The 17,257-nt window shown below is 30.3% G+C and overlaps 2 protein-coding genes across 5 annotated transcripts in view; one reads left to right on the top strand and one right to left on the bottom strand.

The window, feature by feature from the left end:
* The window catches only part of LOC115891511 (PDF receptor), a 152,088-nt gene extending 149,509 nt beyond the window's left edge, over positions 1 to 2,579 (top strand). For all 4 annotated transcript variants that reach the window (XM_030911978.1, XM_030911980.1, XM_030911982.1 and 1 more), the window contains 3 exons: positions 395 to 463; positions 520 to 606; positions 2,334 to 2,579. In XM_030911978.1, coding sequence (XP_030767838.1) covers positions 395 to 463; positions 520 to 606; positions 2,334 to 2,409 — 232 coding nt within the window. In that variant the 3' untranslated portion in view covers positions 2,410 to 2,579. The remainder of the gene's footprint in view (positions 1 to 394; positions 464 to 519; positions 607 to 2,333) is intronic.
* A 2,755-nt stretch (positions 2,580 to 5,334) lies between these two features.
* LOC115891510 (trissin receptor-like) overlaps positions 5,335 to 17,257 on the bottom strand; it is a 31,057-nt gene continuing 19,134 nt past the window's right edge. Inside the window, exons 3-8 of the mRNA XM_030911977.1 lie at positions 16,281 to 16,425; positions 12,782 to 12,941; positions 8,649 to 8,843; positions 6,643 to 6,771; positions 5,703 to 6,004; positions 5,335 to 5,620 (exon numbers count right to left, since the gene is read on the bottom strand). Coding sequence (XP_030767837.1) covers positions 5,467 to 5,620; positions 5,703 to 6,004; positions 6,643 to 6,771; positions 8,649 to 8,843; positions 12,782 to 12,941; positions 16,281 to 16,425 — 1,085 coding nt within the window. The 3' untranslated portion in view covers positions 5,335 to 5,466. The remainder of the gene's footprint in view (positions 5,621 to 5,702; positions 6,005 to 6,642; positions 6,772 to 8,648; positions 8,844 to 12,781; positions 12,942 to 16,280; positions 16,426 to 17,257) is intronic.

Below are 17,257 nucleotides of genomic sequence, written 5' to 3'. Positions count from 1 at the left end.
CCCACTAATTTTCCTAACAAGAGAAAAAAGTCAGTGGCGCACATAATTTTTTTTAGAAAAATACTCCAATCATAACCCTATCATAACCCATATGCACGTCCCTGGTGAATCTTGGTTGAATTTCCACACGATGCGAGAGACGGCTCATGTTTCTTAAAACACCCTGTATTATAAATTAATCAAATACTTTTCAAAAAGGTGTTTTAAAAAATGTATGCAGACTGTTAAACAAATAATATCTTTGCTGTCTATTTATACAGCAAAGAAGTGACTAATAAGATATTGATACTTTATTAAATCAATATAAAAATTCTATTTATTTCATCATTGGTCATTAGTTTAGTAGCCAGTTGGTAAAAACACAAACCTAAATAGTAAAAATGTATTTCTCTAGGGATCGCCAGAGCTGGATTGGTGTTTGTTGCAATCAACCGCCCCAATCTCCGGAGGAAAACGAATTGGAGTAAGTAAAGGAAAATTGATATATTTACTTCATTACAAGGTTTCCGTATTTTTCAGTTTGTGTTCGATTGGAGACAAGGGACAAAAACCAACAATTACAGCTGACGTCGAGAGCGATCCTTTTTTAAATGTACCACTTCAAAGGTAAGGCGTTATTAATTTTAATTAATTTGACCTTTGCATTTTTTTGATTTTTTATTCTTAAGTCTTGTTATTGAGGTTTTTAGTCGGATCAAAGCTTTTGTTTAAAAATACACATATGGCCAAAATTATTGCATATAACGATATGCAATATGACCCTGTTCCTCACAAAATTCGCGAACCGCTAAAGTGCGATGGGGAGGAGCATTATCGTCCATGTAAACAAATTCATCCCTCACTGCCCCTCGAAATGGACGCACAAAACGTCTCTAAGATATGAGGCAAATGTCATTGTGCCATCAATAAAAATAATAGGAGTTCAAGCTCCGTGCCTTATATCTGCCCATACCATAATGCTTCCTCCTTGAAACGAGACACGGGGTTGAGCTGCATTTAATCGTGCGACGAGCACGATTTAATGCGAATGAAATTCCAGATGCTCTCTAGACCAAAGTTCGTCACGAGACCAAAGTTAGTCACTAAGTCTATTCTTGTTTCATCACTAAACATGACGAAATGTCAATTAGGTCCATTTGCTCTCATCTCATCAGCCCATTGTAGTCGCGTAATTTTGTGCTGTAAATTAAGCTTTGGAACACGTAGAAGCCTCCTTAAATGTAATCCTCTGTCATGGAGTCTTCTTGCTATGGTCTTTCTTGAAACATTTACTCCTTTAAGGCGAGCTAACTCATTTTTAATAGCAGTACTAGAAAGCAGGGGATTGCGTCGTACAATTAGGGATATTTGACGGTCTTGCACAGCAGTAGTAACTCTCTTTCTACCTCTTGTAGGCCGGTCTGTAAGCTCGTTTGTCTCCCTGATTTTTTTTAATATTGCGAAACATCGCTTTGGTTAACTCCTACAATTTCAGCTATTAAAACTTGCCGGTAGCCCTGTTGAGACAGTTTCTAGGCATTTTAAGGCCAAAGCAATGGTCAAATTTCTTCTGAAACCCAAGAGACCACATATCGAAATGTGCAAGAATTGAATAATATTTGGGTCTGAACGATAAACATTGTTTACCATATTCATTTAAAATAACGAAAAATGTTTATTACAGATTATCAAAGTTATGTATAAAAAAAGATTCTTTAAATTCCTTTCCATATATTTTTAAACGATATCCTATATGCAATAATTTAGGCCATGTGTGTATTTCTTTAAATTAATGGTACCGCCATATTTAAAAAAAAAGAAAATTGAGCAGTAGCTTTGTAAATGGATACCCCAGTTTTTTTATCAAGTCAAATAAATTTACGTTATATGACAGGTTGTCTCTGTAAACGGGGGTTTAGACTCTCAGATAATTTACGGAAACTGATTGGAGTAAGCCATTTTGTTAAAAAATTTTGCGAATCTATTTTACTAACTGAGTGTGGAAAACTCAGTTTGTTGGTTAGTTAACCGTTGACAAAATTTACTAAAAAAATTGATTGGCAATTAGTTTTAGAATGAATGAATTAGCAACTTTAGAATTAATACTGGCAACTATTTTTGTCATTGTGGATCGCCCCATACATTGTTCTGTAGGCTGTTCTGTATATCTGTTATTAATGACAATACATTTTAGCATAATAAATATATTGTAAATATTCTTTTGAATGTATCTACAAAACTTTATCAATATATTCTATCAGAAAAAATATATCAACATGTTAGATTTTTTGTAAATAATATATTAGGTATTAGAGTCAATATTTTAACTCAATGTTATTACGTTATTTTTTCAGCAATGGAATTGTTTCACAACCGCCTGGATATCAACAGGAACGATCTTTATCAGAAACCAGTACTATTAAGGCTTAATATAGGATTTTACCTCTACTGTATTGTTTATTTTTATAATATATTTATAAATCATTATTTATGATTCTTAAAACCATTTCGTGTGAAATGATTATTTTGTACCTGAATGTTTTCTTACGTATTGTAATGTTAAGTGTTTATATCTAAGTACTTAATAAATTATTTTTTTTTGTTAAAATTTGTTTTTATTTCAAATATAAAGAATATCTCAGTAATTATATGAAGTTGTTTTCCATCTTAACATCAATGTATGTATAACCAATAAAGCTTTTAACTTCAAACATACGATCTAATAAATATTTTTGTGTTTAAATATTTTTTCAAAGTTCACAAAATTTCTGATTTGTGAATACATTTTTAAGTCAAAGATTATAACAAGACTTTAATAACATGCTCAAATTTTCAATCTGATTATTTTAGCATCAACATAGCAGTGGAATATAATTTAAAAGTTCTATTTCTGCAATGCTTTATATTATTGAATATTTACAGATTTAAGACAACAAGAATTGAAATAGATATTTACGATACAAGTGAGTTAACAGCATCATTAAGATACGCGTGTGAAAGTTGCGTAACCACACCAGTATTTTAATAGAGTTAACTCGCTTGTATTGTACAATATTTTATCTACGTCTAACTATAAAAACATACAATGAATTTTAAAAATATTTTTAACTAAAATAAAAAATAAAAATACATTCTAGGTAATTATATATCGAGAAACTATGGTTACGGGGCTCGTTGAATTTGACACTTTATGTCAGTTTAATAATATTGAAGGGGGGTTAATCTCTGCGACCTTAGAGATCTATTGTGTCCCTCTTTCTTGAGTTATAACTCATCATACAGTCCCAGGACTTCCTACGGAGACCTGTGTCCTTCACAGTCGAGGAGCTACGACCCAGGTCGGGTAGACGAAATGGTAGCTTGTGTCGCCTGTTGGGTTTAGAGGTAGGAGGTAGGGTCCCGACCCTTGGAGGAGGTGGTAGCTTGTATGCCACTTGCGGAGGATGGTCTCACGCAAGTATCAGCCACCTCTCCTGTAGTTCTCTTTGGGTTTGGCTCCTTGGAACTTTCATTGTTACTGTTCCCAGTGTCGCTAGGGGGTTTCCCCACAGCTTCACCGGTGATGTTTTTATTACTATTATTACCAGATCTCATAGTGTTCCCATGAGTCGCTAGGGCCAGTCGGTCCACTTCTACAGAGCCTCGCATGTAGAAGTAAGGGGTAAAATACAATGGGGTGCCCCCCGATGCCCCAAGGTTGAGGCTGTCCGTAGCCCCGTCCGGTATCGTTATATGTCGGTGCAATTCCCTGGCCCCGACACTACAGTCAGGGACAAGACGATGAGTGAGATGCTTCTTAGACCAAGCCAAGTGCTAGGGGGGATTCCCCCAAGCACCTGACCAGGAGCTTCCCCACCAACGACAAGGTCTTGCATCTCTTAGGGGAAGTCTTGCATGTTTCTCTTGAATATTTGTATTTAGTAGGTATCTATTTAGTGCAAAATAAATGTTTTACAAAATATTTTTTTCTCTTTGGTAGTCAACTCTAAACAAGGAGTGCGGTAATGAAAATGCGTGAGTTAAGAAGCTCTTAACTCACTGAAAATGCGTGAGTTAAGAACTTCTTAACTCACTGACGTAGATAAAAGAAATTTACAATTATATAGTATTTGATAACATTTTTTATTTTAAATATTTTGTATAGTTTTACTTTATAAATATTATATAATATTTATTTTTTATGATAATATAATACAATTTGAACTATAGTTATAACACAAATAAATACAGGGTGAGTTTTCTACGATATTCTCTATGTATATCTCGGAAACTACTGAAGATAGAGAGTCGGTAAAATGGGGAAAGAATTATTGCAGTTTTGTCGGGTTATGAATATGCGCCTGTCAGATTTTTAAAAAAGTTTATGGCTTTCTTAATATTTAAAAAAAACAAATTTCGGTTATTTTAAAAACGATCCCTAATTTCATTATAATATATTTAAAAAAAAGTTTTCAGATAAAAGTTCTAATCTAATAATCCCATCCTTAATGAGACTGTGTTCTCCGTTTTTATCTAAAGCCTACTATTTTTGACATATGACACAAAAATATGTCTTTTTAATGGAAACGAGAGTTGGCCATGACTTCATAAAAAGCACTATTTTTTAAGCTTTCTATCGATATAAGCTATAATAGGTTAGTAATAGGCTTTTTCAAAAAATTACTGAGTTATAGCCAATTGTTATCATTTTTAAACAATTTCACTTAATTAGCCAGGGTTATAAGTTCAATCGTCGTTGCCTTGCCGAGATGTCTTCTCTGACAGAACGATCGGTCGACTTTATTAAACTTTCCCCGTATCGGCCTCTTTGAGTGCCTCTCTTGATTCATAAATTTTATACTAAGCCTTGTTGTTAAACATACATCATAAAAAAATTAAAATGGATAGGTCAAGTGATCTCTTCCTATCCCTGAGCTTACCCAGTTATGAAACCGGTGAAATAATGACCGGTGAAAGTTATCACAGGTCCAAGAACCATAGAGAACATCGTAGAAAACTCACTCTGTATATAATTTGAAGTTAACCTTAATTATAAGGTCATTTATTGTATTCAATTAGTACTGAAATTTAATTCATATTTCGATTCGTACTAGCATATATTTTTCTAGTGTTTATTTTATACAATATTCAAAAGGTACATACATACACACAGATGAAAATTAATGTACAATATATAATCTGCAAACATGAAATCTTTGATCAGCTTAGAAAGTATATGTTTACATATTTGTACGTATATATCTACACCTTTAATATCAGATATAAAAGAATATAAAAAGTGTATCATGTCTTAATATGTTATGATTATTTTAGAGTGATCAGAATAATAACACATTTTTAAACCATCCTTTAACTTGATTTAACCCCTATTGTTAAAAATAAAATAAAACTACATTTCAACTTAAATATGTATTTACAAATAAATTACCAATCATATAAAAATAAGTCTTATATAAATGGTATTGTGCTGCGCTATCCTAATACAAATCACATACTACTTTTAAAGTTTATCTGATCGTTAGATGATTCACTATATCCTGTTTTTCTTAATGTCGTTCGAATGCCGCTGCTTCGATAATTTGTATTTATTGCTTTTGTAGAATACTTCTTGTTGGTACACATCAAGATTTCTTTCATTCCTCTGAAACGAATCAATAAATATAGTTTTAATTTAGAACCGAAGTACAGATGGCGTTTATTGATTTTTAGTAAATATAGATTACCTTCTGAAATTCTTCGAAAAGAATGCATACAGTAAAGGATTCACTCCTGAATTGAAGTAAGTAGAGAGAAATGTAAGAGGTGTCAGCAGAGCACTGAAGTTTGTATGCCCCTGGTAGTTAGATGACCAATATTGCCACATCTTTCTTACGTGGAAAGGAAGGTTGCATAAAGCAAAGGCGCAGACAATTATTATTAACATTTTAATAACTCCTCTTCTGGCATTTAAAACCTTCTGTGTTATATTGGGATTTTGTGCACTACTTGTTGAAGTTTGTAGGTAGTTTTCTTTTCCATTTTGTACCTAAAAAATTATAGAATTGAACAAGGAACAAAGTGCAATATTTCTTTAAAAAAAAGAGTTTACCTTGTTTATGAAAATATAATATTTTCAGAAAGCTATAGATAACAAGGCAAATAAAATAAAAAATATATAAAATCAAGTTTGTTACTTAATACCATTACTGAGTTTAAGCGTGAAAAAGTGTTCACCTTTCCGATAAGTTATAATATAATTAAGACACTAGGAGAATCAAAAAATGTACAATTTCAAATTTGTTTTGTATTTCGGAACTAAGAGTGGTAGGACAAATCTGTGTTCAGCATCTGTAGTTACACAAGCATAGTGATGTAAAAACGGCATTTTCGTATCTCTATTCATAAACGAGAAATTCCATAAACCATAGGAAAATGGGACACAATGTACAATAAATATCAAAATTAAAAGAACAGTGTATAGTTAACGAGATAAAACAGAATTATAACACAAACCTATTTTAATAGAAAATAATAATAAAATTGTTAAATTCAATAACATTAGTAACATCAATTTTGCCAAATAATAAAATATTTTTATAACGAATAAAAATTATATATTGAGTTTAAATATCGTTATACGAAAATTATCAATTTTTTTCTTGTACGTATTATTAATTTAATTACCTTCTTATCCAAATAGAGGGATTTTCTTTTCATAGAGTCGTAATGAGTTATTGTTATAGAGGCATCCAGTTGATCTTTAAGTTGTTCTGAACTGTTCCAAAGGCATATTGCTATCCTTGTGTAAAGTAGCTGTAATCATTAAATTATATTTAACTTAGATATTATAACTCTCGGTGATATAGAATTGGATCTATATTGTTCTTACTAAGAACAATTTTTAAATTAATAATAAATTATTATTAAAACAATCTACCTACGTTTACTTTATATTGCTATCAAATATTTTGTGGGTAAGTAGAAGGCCGAAAATTTATGCCTGTCATGAACAATTAAACTAAGATTTGATTTTCAACTTTCAAAGGCAGTAGGCTAAGTACGATTTCGATAAAAAAAACGGCGTTATAGGCAGCTGGGGAATGAAATTCAATGATAATTTTGGCGATAGCAAGCCCTAGACGTCATTTACTTAGCCCGTACTTTTCTATATTTTTTAATGGCACTTACCGCCAGTTGGTCTTAAAATGTAATTTGTTTTTATACTAAGTAAAAGTGATTTTTAAATGCTGTAGTTTAAAATTCAAGATTTTTCTTTCGAACTTGACAAAAGTGTTATTATTTGCGACGTGATTGACAATATAAAAAAACCATTTTAACGCCTAGACATAAAGATAAAGCATTTTTACTTAAACTGACCATAAAACGTCAAATTCAACGAGCATAACCATAGTTCCTCGACATATAATTACAAACACGGTGTTAATTTTAAATATTTTTATATTTTTTGGAACGTTTGAAATCGTTTAAAAAATTATTTGTGGCATTTGAATGAAAATAGCTTGTTCTATTCGGAGTAAAAATAACTTTTTGTGGCTTAAACGTACAGCTTCGCGACAAAATTTACTCTTTATATAATAAACAATATACAATTTTTCGAAATAGATTTGTATATCTCGGAACGTTCTATTCTTTTTTAATCTTTATAAAATTAGTGTTAATTGTTGGCAAGTTTTATGTTAATTTTTAGGAAATCACTTATAGAGACTGACCTCGCCAAATTATCATCGACTGTTATTATTATCATGACTCCCAACCGTTTTAGACGCTGTTTTTTATAATTTGGTATAATTCTTTTGTTGTGCGTTAAGTTAAAAAAAAATCCATAGGTTGATTCTCACTATACCTTCCATATCAGCTCCCTTCCGTTTCCCTTCCGTTTACATAAAATATTATATCATGTAAAGGAATAGGACAATGCACACTATCCGTTCCGTTTCCCTTTTGTCCCATATCCGTTCCTTCCATACATTTTTTTGGCGGACGGACTGAAGCGTATCGGAAACAGCGTTGTCAAGTTCTTACATTTGTACCATCTCTGTTAACATTTTGCTAATATCTATTTTTATTCTTTCACCTCTTAATTAAATCTATTACCTTTTTCAAAGATACAAATTTTTAAAATAAACCTTTCGTAATGATATAAATTGTACAATAAAAAGTATGGAACTGATACGGAATGGAAGCTTACGTATAGCGTCACTACAATAAAAAATACGCGGAACGGATATGGAATTGATATGGAATGGAAACGGAAGGTATAGTGAGAATCAACCCTTACTGTTTATGTTTTCGCAAACATATTTTACTTAATTTATAATTTCAGAAACAAAAAAACAAAGAGAATACATTTGAGCTGAGAAAACACCTAATAAATGCATTCTTTATTTAACGATTTTACTAAAGATTTTGTTTCCTAATATCTAAACTAAAGCTAGCATCAATGTTTGCTATATAAGCCATATCCTAACACTATCATATTTTGTGTTATAATATTATTGACCCTACAACATTGTTATGTCCTATCAAAATTTAATTAACGCTCTACATTTACTCGGCTCTTGTAATTATTATGATGAAACTAATCTTTAATCTAGTATTAAGATTAGGACATTGTTTGATTAGAACTACACAAAGAACTAGATTAATATAAAACCCTTTGATGCACTTACCGATATTATAGCCAGAGGAATCAAATATAACAACGCGAAATGAATAATGTCAAAGAGCTCGGAGTTGAATTTTTGTCTATTGAGCACACATACTGTTTCGCTACCATTTCCTGTATCGACTGTCACGGTATTACCCCAATAGAATTTTGGAGAGCTATATAGGATGCACGTTATCCAGACTATTAGGATTATTACCTAAAAATAATGTAAAAATATTGTATCAGATATTTATTATTTATAAAATTACATGTTTTTTATAAGGTAAATTGTATAAGACAATAAAAATTTCTAGATCCACAGAAAATTTTCGCTAAGTAGAAGTTATTAGTAGCGAAACAAAAACGCAAATTGACATTATATATAGCAATATATTACATACTGGGTGTTCTATAAAAGTGGCTCATTCCTTTAATTCCTAGGATCCTTGACTAAAAATTAGTGGTTTTAACATTCTAGATTTTTATTTCAAAAACTATTTTTTAAGGGAAAATGTAAAAAGTTGACATACGATATGTCATTCTCTTTAGCATGTCATTTTCTATCAAATAAAGTAAACAAATACTGATGGTATCATTGAAAAATTAAAAGTTAAAATAAGTTAGGTTAGGTTAGTTAAAATAACAAATCTCGTTTTTATATTTGAAAAAATAAAAAAGTTATAGGGGAGAGCCACCTTTGAAAATTGCCCGGTATATATTCTTATTTAACAGTATACCGGGTGCATCTCAAAAGTGGCTCACCCCTATAACTTTTTAATTTTTTCAGATAAAAAACGAGATTTGCTATATTAGTATATGACATAAATTAGGATTGATTGACATATTCATTTGTTTTCTGTCACTTCCTGTTTTGCCGGAAATTACGACAACTTTTGATTTTTAAATGGCACCCCTGGTATTTTTTACTTCATTCGATAGAAAGTGACATTCTGAATAGAATGACATATCATATGTCAACTTTTGACATTTTTATTTAAAACAAAATTGAATTTTAAATTTCAATTTAGAGTGCCATGGCTGTGTTAAAAACACTAATTTTTATTCAAGGAGTCTTGGAAAAATAGATTTGACCGTATAATGTTATTTTGGTTAAAAGATGCCCAAATCGTATTTTTAATCACATCTCAATTTTTTCAAATGAAACGAGGATGACTCATTAGCATATTTGGAAAAAGCATTTTTTTGCGAATAATTTGATACCACACACTTGGTATTTCGAGTCAAATTATCGTTATGAATCGCATGTTGCAATTTAAAATAAACCATATGCGAAAATGTATGATATGTCATTCTATTCAGAGTATCATTTTCTATCGAATAAAGCAACAAAAAACCGAGGGTACCATTTAAAAATCAAAAGTTGTAGTCATTTCCGGCGAAACAAGAAGTGAAAGAAAACAATTAAATACGCCAATTAATCCTAATTTAAGTCATATATTAAAATACCAAATCTCAATTTTTTATCTGAAAAAATAAAAAAGTTACAGGGGGTGAGCCACTTTTGAGACGCACCCGGTATATGGGGCGTTAATAAGACTAGATCAATAGTTTTCAACAGACTGTAAAAAAAGTGTTGTATGACTCGACCAGCGATGAGGAGTTACAAAAACAAGTATTCGCAAACTTTAAGTAATTCCTGTAAAATATTTAAAAAAAAAACACATACGTTTGACCTAAGGAAACCATTTAATGGGAATTATAATGTAGTAACTTTTATTCCTTTACCTAATTTTATTTAGTATCAGTTTATAGTCAAGCTTCAAAAATGTTAATTTATTTTAGAATAATCTTAGCTACTGAAAATTATTATATTTTAGGGAAATATATCTATTAGCTACAAGCTACAATTTTAAAATAAAATCAATAATTTTTCGAAAGGGCAGACCGAGGGGCAGACCATTGTCGTTAACCTCATCCCTAGACAGATTTTTCTTTAAGGAGCCCAGCCAATCTTATATCCCATTCTTCCACTGTCTCTAGGCTTATCTTGAATTGAGAAAATAGAGCTGTCTATTGACAGAGCGTGGATAGATGCTGTTTTCACACAGAGCACTTTCGGTGTTGCTCATTATTATTCCCAGTGTTACACCCTCTTAATAGAATTTTGCTCAATTCTATTAATAGTAAAATTTCATAGAAAAGCTTAAGATATATTCTCTATTTCTATTATTAAAAATGAATATTTCTTCCTAATTTGAAACTGAAATAAATAAGTTTTTAAGTCTTGTTTTAGATATCTTTCTATTATAAAAAAAAAGAAAATATATTTCTTCAACATTTATTTTTAGTTACGTTACAGTTTGAATTTAAGCGATAATTTTTGATACAAATCCATTAGCAACTGCACTTCAATGCAGTACAATGAGTCAATCATCAGTATTATTGCTAAGACAAAAATATTGAAAGAAAAAAATGTCTATACCTATATATGGCGGATTCATCTTTCCAAAAAAATCACATCTAGACCCTTAAATGTTAGAATTAAAGAACATAAAAGTTATTTAAGAAAGGGAGATTTTCACAAATCTAAGATTTGTCAGCTTTCCTGGGACACAGGGCACAGAAAAAATTTTAATAACGCCAAAATTATAATGAAAGTAGCGATAGCCTCTAAAAGAAAAATAAAAGAGGCTTTCTAATTCAATCTAATAAAAATAAATGTATTGCTCATGCATCTGTAGATGTTAGTAATGTATGGCAATCGCTTCTTTGATTTTAAAAAACAATAGATACAACAATATAAATAAATATAACATACGTAAAATTTAAAAATAATCATACAGAAAGTTTGGGGCTTTTTGGTTTTACCTTATTAAGTAATTGTTATCAGGTAGTAATTGTTAATTTTGAAGTTTAAATATCAAGTAAAAAATGTCATTTTAACAGAACGTCAAGGTTTTTTTGTAGACGTATCTGTTTTAAAAAAGTAAAGTGTTTTCGAATAGTTGAATTTAAATATTTTAAATAGTTTTTTTTCTTTATTCTTTGTATTTTTTTGCATCCGACGACGGAAAGAGATAACTTTCCGAAACGGTAAGCATTTTTTTTCTTTGTTAGGCAAATTTTGTATTACTGTAAACATAACTTCTGACAAGCAGAGTCCGTTTAGGTTTAACGCAGAAGTGTTTACAAAAAATAATTATTTTATTTTGTAGATTTTCTTGCAGTGCAGTGGCGAAATACCCATAAAGGATTTTTTTGAAAAAATATTGAATTTTTATATTTCTGGAACATCTTCATCTTTATTTTTTTTGTGTGAGCAGTTTTCGATGGCTATTAAGCATGGGCTACTGATATTTAGAAACACTCATGGGTATAAACAAGTTCTAAAACACGTGTCAAAAAATATTTATTATTGCGACTCTTAGTTGACAAAAACTACCAGTTTCTGACAACCAAGAGTCGTAACAGGTACTATCGCAATATAGATTATTTGTTAGATTATACTAGATAATAGTTAAAATTAATAATTGTTGGCCTACTAAAGAGGTATATTGTACAAAATATCATTTTGAAAAATTATAATTTATTTTATATAATAAGAAACCGGTTTGTTTGTAATATAATTTTTATTATGACATTAACAAATGTTGCATTTTGATGTTGTTTATTGAAGTAAAAGAAAATAATAAGACACTGAAAAAATGTGTAAAATTAAAGGGTAAAGATATATCCTAGTTATTTCCGAGTGTGGCAACATAATTATATATTCTAAGCCTTGAAGTGCTCTCTATATATACCATATAGGTGGGTTATATTAAGATTTATTCATTCTCCAGTCCCCACAATGTTTTTTTCTATAAATGTAGTAATAAATATATTTTTAGGCATTGTAAAACCAGTAGTAGCTTAAGAACAGTAAAACATATATTTTTTTATTTAACTTTTATTAGAAGTTTATATAAATTTTATGATAATGCTACTTACTAATTTCTAATTCTACGTTGAAAATATCAAATTGTATTGCATACTAATATTAGTGTAATAGTTAGTGTAGTAATTAATTTTTTAATCCACTAATTTTACCAATTTTGCAAAAAAAAATATTTAAATTTTTAAAGAAGAACTAAATTAAACATTTCAATTTTTATGACTAAATATTTAGAATATACTTATTATTTTAAAGAAGCTTACCTTTAGTTTAACAGTTGTCAATATTAGCTTGGACGTTATTGGATATAAAATAGCAAAGTATCGTTCCGTACAAATAACAACCAGTATAACTATACTTGCTGAGTTACTGAAAGATTGTATGAAAACGTACATTTTGCATAGAAACTCTCCTAAGATCCAGCTAAAAGGAAATCAAGCTAATTACTATATGAGATCACTCTATCATGTTTAACAGACTTAATCTAAACTCAATAAACTTTGACTTAGTCACAAATTAACAGTATGGGTAAATATTATGTAAATATACTAACGGCAAAAATAATCAGTATTTTTCTACATAAAGACATGGAGTGGTGTGGAAAGAATTCGCCGCCATTTTAGTGCATTATTAGTGTCACCAAATTTTTTTCTGTGACGTGCTGCTCGGTGTGAAACACTTTTCTTGTAATGGAGAGTTTGCATAAAATGTGTCATATAACAATCACTTAAAAATAAAAATGAATAGTGATTTGACAATAAAAGATAAAACCGACAGAAAACTAGTTTTGCTTGAAAAACATTTTATGTAAAGAAGTCTGTGATACGCCATGTCAGCAGTTAAGAGTTAATAAAGTTATATCAAATTTCATATATATATGAAACCGTTACCACAACCGATATTAACTATGAACTACAGTTTAATAGACCTGTCTTTGGACTGGTCTGGGCACGTAAAATTGTATACGGAAATAGTTTAGTTAATGTAGAGATTTTGAGGTATTAAAATATTTAGACATGACCTGGATGGGAAGCGAAATTAATAATACAAAAAATAAGATTTTTCATAATATTAGATTATAAATTTAGCTAAAATGTAAAATTCAGCACAAAGTTATATTCTATTAAATAAATAATATTAAAAATACATTTTTAAGAATGTTTTTCCGTGATATTTATAGCGAATATTTTTCTTTAAACTGACTATAATATTGCATATTATTATTCCCTTATAATTTTCGCATTTATTAACCTTTAAAGTATAATAGACATCAATATTTTAGTCATAAAACCGAAGCATGGTACAAGAAGCTCAAAAAGAACTCATATTTAACAAATGTGTATTTTTATGTATAGGAAATATGTGAAACAAAGATTATTATAAAAAACCCATAAAAGTCGCTAGGAAAAGAATACAAAAACCAAGAACGTGTCTTTGGAATATTAAAATTTGAAGTTAATATACATTTTCTATATGAAATTAAAAAAATCAGTACAATTAATACAATAAATTTAGTTAAGTTTATAATTATATTTTCTTTTATTTTTAGGTCGTGATTGATAGTTATAAATGTACTCTGAGCTTTGGCATATATTTGATTCTAAAAAATATACTTCTTTAGAAAGAAAAACACCAAAAAATATGAACGAAAAATCGGGATAAAATTGAAATAAATTGCCTACAGTGTTGTTAGTAACTGAATATAAAAGACTCTTTATTTTTTACCTTGAATAAAAAACAAAAGCGAATGGGTCCTTGGAATGTCAACTTTTCAGAAACAAATAATTAAGCATACCGTTAAACAAAGGACGGTTGTCTTTGATGTAATATTGTAAGTAAAACGTTTAGAGTTTCTGGAGAGAAGACAAGGTTCTAGTCAGTCTATATTTAACCTGTTAAATCACATTTTCTTCTTATGTTATTTGTGTATTGTTATATGGCAAAAATGCCTAAGTCTGTGTTATGATTAAAAAATCTCCATTACTGAACCAAAAAAAAAATACTACAAAATTATTCTCAATAATTATTGTTTTATTAAGACCGAGCGCCTAGCGTACCCCTATTTTGTGAAAAAAGTTGCAGATTTGTTGAGCTTGCAACTCTTTTGCAATCTCGGTAACGGATAGTAGTGTGAAGCCGCACACGAATCGATTCGAATGGAACTACACTTTTCCAATAAATTGACGCACCACATTATTAAATCAGGTTTATTGATATTAAAAAAATCGACATATAGTAAAGTTAATTATAGTTAAACTACTTCTTATTGCTAGGTTTTACAATGGATAAAGTTTTGTTTAATCTTAAGAAAAAAAAGTAAAAACTCTGAAATTAGAGACATAAAAATAAAATTGACAAAAAAAAATTTAGAAGCGAGTGTTTCCACTTCTGGCACGAATGGCCTCTTGGCATCGTTGATTCAGCCAAGCGCGTCTTGATTGCGTCTTGATCCAAATTTTCCTAGATATAGATTAGCCTCTCACTCAACGCTTCCAGATAGTTTGGTTTGGGTGGTTCTGATCTTAACCGCCTATTTAAGATATCCCACAGGTTTTCAATAGGATTTAGGTCTGGACTACGAACCGGCCATGCCAGGGTGTTAATTTGGACCTCGTCTAGATAATTTCTGACAACTCGTGTAACGTGCGGTCTGGCGTTATCTTGCATTTACAAGAAATTTTCACCAATATATTGTGCGAAAAGTACTACATGTTGTTGAAGGAAGTCTTATATGTACCGCTCAGCGGTTAAACTTCGATTGTTTATAACCACAATTGATCCTCTTCCAAATAATTTAGTTTGTGAGAAATTACATTGGCATAACGTTCAGTGGGTCGTCGTGGACACGTCTATCATTATTGTACAGGCAAAATCAGGACTCATCTGTAAATAGCACACGTTTCCAATCAGCCTCTAACCAATTTACGTGTTCTCTGGCAAAACGTAGTCTTTTTTGTCCGTGATCTATGGTTAAAGCAGGACCTCGAGCAGCAATTCTTGGTCTTAAATCAGATTCTCTTAATCGTAATCGAACTGTTTCAGCACTAATTTGCAGATTATTGGCCTCACGCATTTGAATCTGTAATCCAGGCTATGGCTGTCTTAGAGCCAGAATTCTTAAAAAATCTATCTTGATTTGGTGTTGTTATGCGATTTTGACCTTGTCTTGACCTACGAGAATGATTTACTTTTTCTAGGAATCTTAGTACTACCCATGAAATGGTTGTATGATTAACATCAAATCGACGACCATTCTTCGCTAGTTAAATTTCGACTGGGACGTTCCATAATAATTAAAATTAATGAAGATTTGGAAAAGAAATACAAAGTAAACGCAGGGGGTGCTTTAGAAATACTGAGAACTAATTCATTTCTGATACTACTTGTTAGTGAATTCTTTTAAAAAAAAGTTAACAAAAAATTGGCACATATCGGGCAAAAACTATACAAAAGCTAGGAATTCCTTTCTGAAAAAAAAATATACCGGGTTTGTCTTAAAGTAACATCAAATTATCTTAAAATTTCAAACTGGTGCGTTAATTTTTTGGAGAAGTGTATTTTGGAATTGTTGTTAACTTTTTTTTATATATTATATCAAAAAACTGTCTAATTTGAACGAGGCTGAAAGAGGAAAACTTAGAGGTCTTACAACCACTAGAACTAAAAGTTTGTCTTTTATTTATTAACTGAATAAAAAGGAATTTGGGAAAACTAATTTTATTCACCCGCTTCAAAAGCACTTGAAATTATTAATCAGCTTACCTCTCTACAATGTAAATCAGCAGATTTTGGTAAACGCAAAATACACCCACGCAAAAATCTGCAGCTGCTAAATTTGCTAGAAAGAAATTCGTCGTCGTTCGTAATCTGCGACTTAATGTCACTACCAGGATTACTAGAAGGTTACCTAAAAATATGTAAAATAGGAAGAAAAATATTAAATACACACATTATCACCCATATAATCCATATCAAATAATAGTTATTTGTGTATCAAGGCCGTAAAGTTGATCTAAAAAAAAAAGACCATACGGCCGAGGTGCACACAAAATTTTTTAGCGAGTGTCTTTTGAAGTAACTAACAACTTTTTTTACAATTTTGTTTCTAAATAAAGACGAAACTGGAAGATTAGATTCAAATTTTTATTAGCCAAATGAAAAGTGTATTATTAAGTAACAGAGATGTGTACAAAATTACTTACAGTATTATAAACAGAAGTTAGTTAATAAATTAGGGCATTATTTGCTATTAATTGTTAGGTTAAATGAGCATTTATTACATTTTGAAAAAGTAATACCAGTTTCAGACATGACATTGTTAACAAACATTTCATTTTCTTGATTTTCAGTAACAATGGTTCTTGTTGGAAAGCTGCTGACTGAAGTTCCATTTAAAAAATTAAATAGTTAATTAATTAATTTTTTGAAAGCTTGTAAATAAATAGCCTAGCAACGGAACCTTTTCTTTTGTTTTATGAGTAAATAATACAAACATGCAAATTAAGTGTGTCTACTAGGCCGCCTTTATAATTTGACAATCTTAATATCGGATTTGGAAATAACTCAAATAAGTAAATTAATTGTGTCTAGTAGGCTGCCTTCATAAGGACTTTGTTTGCAAAAGCGGCCGTAAAGTAAAAGAGCGGCCAAAGAAATAACATTTAAGGGACGTTAATAGATCCGTAAAACTTAATTTTTTGTGACACTCGCTAAAAAAATATTTTATACTGATCAGTTTC

The sequence above is a fragment of the Sitophilus oryzae genome, unplaced genomic scaffold (genome assembly GCF_002938485.1).
Source record: "Sitophilus oryzae breed Bouriz unplaced genomic scaffold, Soryzae_2.0 scaffold_1184_pilon_pilon, whole genome shotgun sequence".
In the NCBI taxonomy this organism is placed as follows: Eukaryota; Metazoa; Arthropoda; class Insecta; order Coleoptera; family Curculionidae; genus Sitophilus; species Sitophilus oryzae.
Note: the sequence above shows the minus strand (reverse complement) of the source record. Positions and strands in the feature narration are given on the sequence as shown.